Genomic DNA, 4,389 nt, shown 5'->3' with positions numbered 1-4,389 from the left:
TTGTATGGTAGAAGGCTAGTACAAAAGCCTGCCCTTACCTCCTACCCATTGCCATCCCTATGCATGTAACAGGCAAGCTAGTTAATAAAAGAAATATACAGTTGCATACTCTTGATTGAAACATTAAACTCTTAAAGACAACCCTTTAAATTTGAGAACTTTTGGGTTAGCTATTAATATTATAATTAGAATATTACATTTTTATCACCGCATATTAGTCAGCATTAACTGTATCCTAAACCAAATAATATCTCACTAGCAATAGAACATTAGCTTCTTGATATTTTCACTAAGTTTAGGTAATGGTGCTGTTTTTGGAGGAGCAGCTCTTGATAATGTTGATGAACCTTTGAACAAACCTAATGATTCTGAAGATCTCTCAAGGTAGAGTCTTCCTCTATATGCAGCTAAATGTGCATAATATGCAGGAGGAACCAAAGAAATTGGTTTGGTGCACCTAACAAAGGTGTAGCACAAATTGTAAACTAGCTTCTGAAGTTCATCTGAGGTGAATTGGTTTTCATCCCACAAAACATGGTAATGTGTTGGCCTGCTCGTTCCTTTAACACCCCAATGGCTGCATAGGTAGAAATCGAATTCCTTCGGATGAGTGATCACGGAATCTACCACGGTCCCTGGAGGGATGTTTTCATACAAGAAATGGTTCTGAGTTGAGGATTGGTCAAGTTCAAAGGGAAACAACCTTGTGTGGTGCCTCTTCTGCACGACGGCAAAAGTAATGAGAGGTTTGTAATCCTGGAACCTTGAACATGCTGTTCTGATGGATTGTAGTTCCTCTTGCAGCACTTTGTAGAATTGAGTCTCACTGACACCGTCACGAAAGAAGATTATACGACCGGGGAGTTTCTCTACTTCCTGGTAGAAATCTTCCAGCAACTCACCAACCATTGCGCCAAGATCCTGGATGATTTCTTGTCTGTGTGTTTGAGACCGTATTCTTGAAATGTACTTGTTTGCTGTTGGCCAATTCATGCTGCCAACAACAGCTGCAACGGATGGACTAAAATCATCAAGAGGGTGAGGATGTGTTACGTCGGCTCCCATAAAAATTGCCGGCTCGTCAATCTGGAAGAGGCGAGGTATCTGAGAAGGCAGCGAGTTGTAGAGAGCAACCGTGCATCCACCAACTTTGGCATTGATTTTGAGGGCCAAATTTGCCAAGAACTGTGAACTTAACTTGCTCAGATTCGGATACAGGCAGCACTGGCTTACAACGCCAACACTCGTCTCGGCTATTCTCTTCAAGAAAGCATACCCTTTGTGTTTTCTCTCCATTATGCAGATCAGAAGCTGGAGGTTGTTTGAGGCGCTCCTCTGTATTTTCTTGAGCTTTGATTCCAGAAGGAGGGGATTGTTGAGAACCTGGCTTGATTCAAATTGGGGGCTAATAACGGTGTTCTTGTTGAGATAAATTCCCAGTTGTTCACATCTTTGAGTTAACTGGTTTATGAATCTGGGGATATTGGACTTCTGCTCGGAGGTACCACCAAAACTCATGAGCGCCCACCTTTCGATTTTAGTCCCTTCAAAAACATGGCCATCGAGCAGGTTCCACTGCCGATCATGCCGCGAAGGAGTGAGGTTCCTCACATGACCTCCCTCTCCTAGCTTCAGCTTTGGAGGGTGGAGAATTCTCCCAGTTAATCTTGTCATTTCTCTTGAGACGTTGAGTTTGAATTCTCTTTCCTGGTCTCCACTGTCAAAAGGATTAACCTTCAAGACATTAGAAACTAACACAAATGTGTAATCAACACAAAAGGATCCACAAATACATAAGACTCAAGTAATGATTGAGCCTTTTAGGATAAATCATTTTTCAAAAGAATCATAATCAATATTCAATAAACAAAAAGATGTAGCTTCTTCAAGTGGTTTACCTGGTGGGTCCAACTTGCCCTCGCATGACTCCTTCAATGATGGTTTTCCTTTCCCCTGGTCTTTGGCACCCCATCTTGAGAATTCTTGCTGTTTGATCATCGGAGAGTTTTCCGAGGAACTTCTGGCCTTCACAGATCACACAAAGCTCCATAGGGAGATAACAAGGCTTACTCCTGCTAATTTGCAAGCATGGAAGTTTCCTAAATTGTATATCATAGTTATAGTGATCTTTGAAGTAAGTCAAAAGCCTCAGATTCCTTCCATCTCTGTCTGCAAACCAGAGATTTTCAGTAATGTCCTCAGTTAAGCCATAGACTCGGTACCTTTGAACTGTTTCTCTATGGCAAACAAAGATCCTGATGTTCTTCAATGCCTTTTCCACTTCCTTCCTCTCTTCAGCAGTTAATTGTGCTGTCTTCTTTTGAGAAAGGTCTCGGAGAAACTCGAGCCGTTTCTGCAAGTATGGTATCACTCCTATGCTTTCATGGAAAGCAGTTACTGAGAAATCTACATTTAGAGCAAGTCCTTGTTGGGTTGGTCTAAGACTCTGAAAGAAACCTCTCAGTCCAACAGCTCCACCACCAATATCTTTGCTTCTTCCCATCGAATTCGAGTAGAAAGACCTTCCTACAGGTATGCATTTCTCGGTCGGACTTTCCCTCAGAACCACATCTAAAGCATGGAGATAATCCTGTGGAAGGGGAATCCAATCATCACCCTCTTTGCTCAAGTAACTACTTAGCTCCTTCCCATTGATCTTGGAGACTAGTTTGACATTGATCCTAAACAATTTGAGTTTTTCATGCTTCTCTTTCGAGTCATACACATCTCCATAATTTGATGACAATTTGCTTGTGGGAATTGGAAGGCTTATGTAGAATTCAAGCTTATCGTTTTGGAACTCGACCGGACTATACAGGTTCTTCCTTCCATCATATGCCGGCAAAGCACCGGAGAGTAGATCAGAATTTCTATCTACCAAATTCTGTTTGATTGCTCTTGCAACTTCCTTGGAGGGATGCGGAGTGATCTCAACATTGTAATGATATATCTTCTGCGATGAATCGAACTGCACCAAAAAGTGGTTGGCTAGAAGAGAGATGACAGAACCTTCTTTCCCACCGGAATCCGGCCTCCTTGCAACAATCACTGTCTGAGGCTTCCTTGAAGGAATGAGTGTCTTCCCATGATCTTCTTTGAAAGATGCCATAGTTTGCTGTTCAAGTTCCTTTGGAGCTGAAATAGCATGAGAAACAAGAGGGTGCATCATTTTTCCAATTCTCTCTGTTGTGTAAAGTGTAAACCAATTAGTAAGCTAAAACAACATAACATTATTTCCCATGAAGAGTCCCTTTTGCTTCAAGACTCGAGAAAATAAACTTTCTAGTAACTTCCACTACATCATAAAGTGAACCCAAGAAAATGGAGTTCAGTACATAAAATTTTCTAAGAACTTTATTGTTACAGAATACATCTGTTTAGATTAGATACAAATTTACCAGGACCACTTTTAAACATTAAAGGTAACTATTTATTTGATAATTTTAGTAATTACAACAGCACAGACAAATGTTAATTAAAGCAAATCCAAATCTCCAATATAAGTGTATACACTATGATATAGCAGGTAATCAAATTCTAATTTTGTTATTATCAATTTGAAAATATAATTAGTAGTAGGACTCCCTCCCTCTAGCAATCTATGCTTCAAAAGAATTGGATGAATGATTATAAAGTAATTGAAGACATAAGATAACTAGGCTGATAATTAATTAGGTCTTGACTTTGTTTTATGAAACAGTGGCCTCCAAGCAAAACCTCCTTTTTTTTGCAAAGTCTAAATAAATTCTAATATTTAACCAATATGCATAGTTGTCAGAACTGAACCAGTGATCAAACCGGCCAGACTACTAGTTCACCGGTTCACTGTTTCAATCGGTGGATCACGGGTTGAACCGGCAACTTGGTTTTGCGTAAATAAAAAATATAAAATAGTCAATATTAAAATTTGAATTAGTTAGCTACAATAGTATCATAATTTAACAACTATCAAGTCTCAATTAGTAAGTACTACTACAATAGTATCTTAATTTTAACACAAAAGAGTAACAATTCATGAATTATATCCAAGGAATAATTCAGCAATTCAGAAATTCATAAACTAATTCAGAACTGATTCAAAACCAATTCAACTAATTCAGCAATTCAAAACCAATTCAACATTTCAATTCAACCACTGCCATATTTATTTCTAATCAGCTCATAAACCAATCAACAATAAAAGTCACAGCAATAACACAAGAAATTTCCCGGAAAAAAAAAACTGAAAAAACAAGTAAATGCTCACGGCAGGGAAGAGAGTGGAGCAGTGGAGAACACCACGAAGAGAGCTCACGGCAGGGAAGCAGTGGAGCACACCAGGGAAGCACAGCTCACGGCTGCAGGAAGCACAGCTCGAGACAGAGACAGAGATAGAGACAGAGACAGACG

At 39.6% G+C, this 4,389-nt stretch overlaps 1 protein-coding gene across 1 annotated transcript in view; it reads right to left on the bottom strand.

The window, feature by feature from the left end:
* The window catches only part of LOC107620207 (protein argonaute 7), a 7,423-nt gene continuing 3,130 nt past the window's right edge, over positions 97-4,389 (bottom strand). Inside the window, exons 6-8 of the mRNA XM_016322407.2 lie at positions 4,279-4,383; positions 1,899-3,135; positions 97-1,717 (exon numbers count right to left, since the gene is read on the bottom strand). Coding sequence (XP_016177893.1) covers positions 256-1,717; positions 1,899-3,135; positions 4,279-4,383 — 2,804 coding nt within the window. The 3' untranslated portion in view covers positions 97-255. The remainder of the gene's footprint in view (positions 1,718-1,898; positions 3,136-4,278; positions 4,384-4,389) is intronic.

This window comes from Arachis ipaensis, chromosome B10 (assembly GCF_000816755.2).
Source record: "Arachis ipaensis cultivar K30076 chromosome B10, Araip1.1, whole genome shotgun sequence".
Taxonomy (NCBI): domain Eukaryota; kingdom Viridiplantae; phylum Streptophyta; class Magnoliopsida; order Fabales; family Fabaceae; genus Arachis; species Arachis ipaensis.
This window is presented reverse-complemented; position numbering and strand designations above follow the sequence as displayed.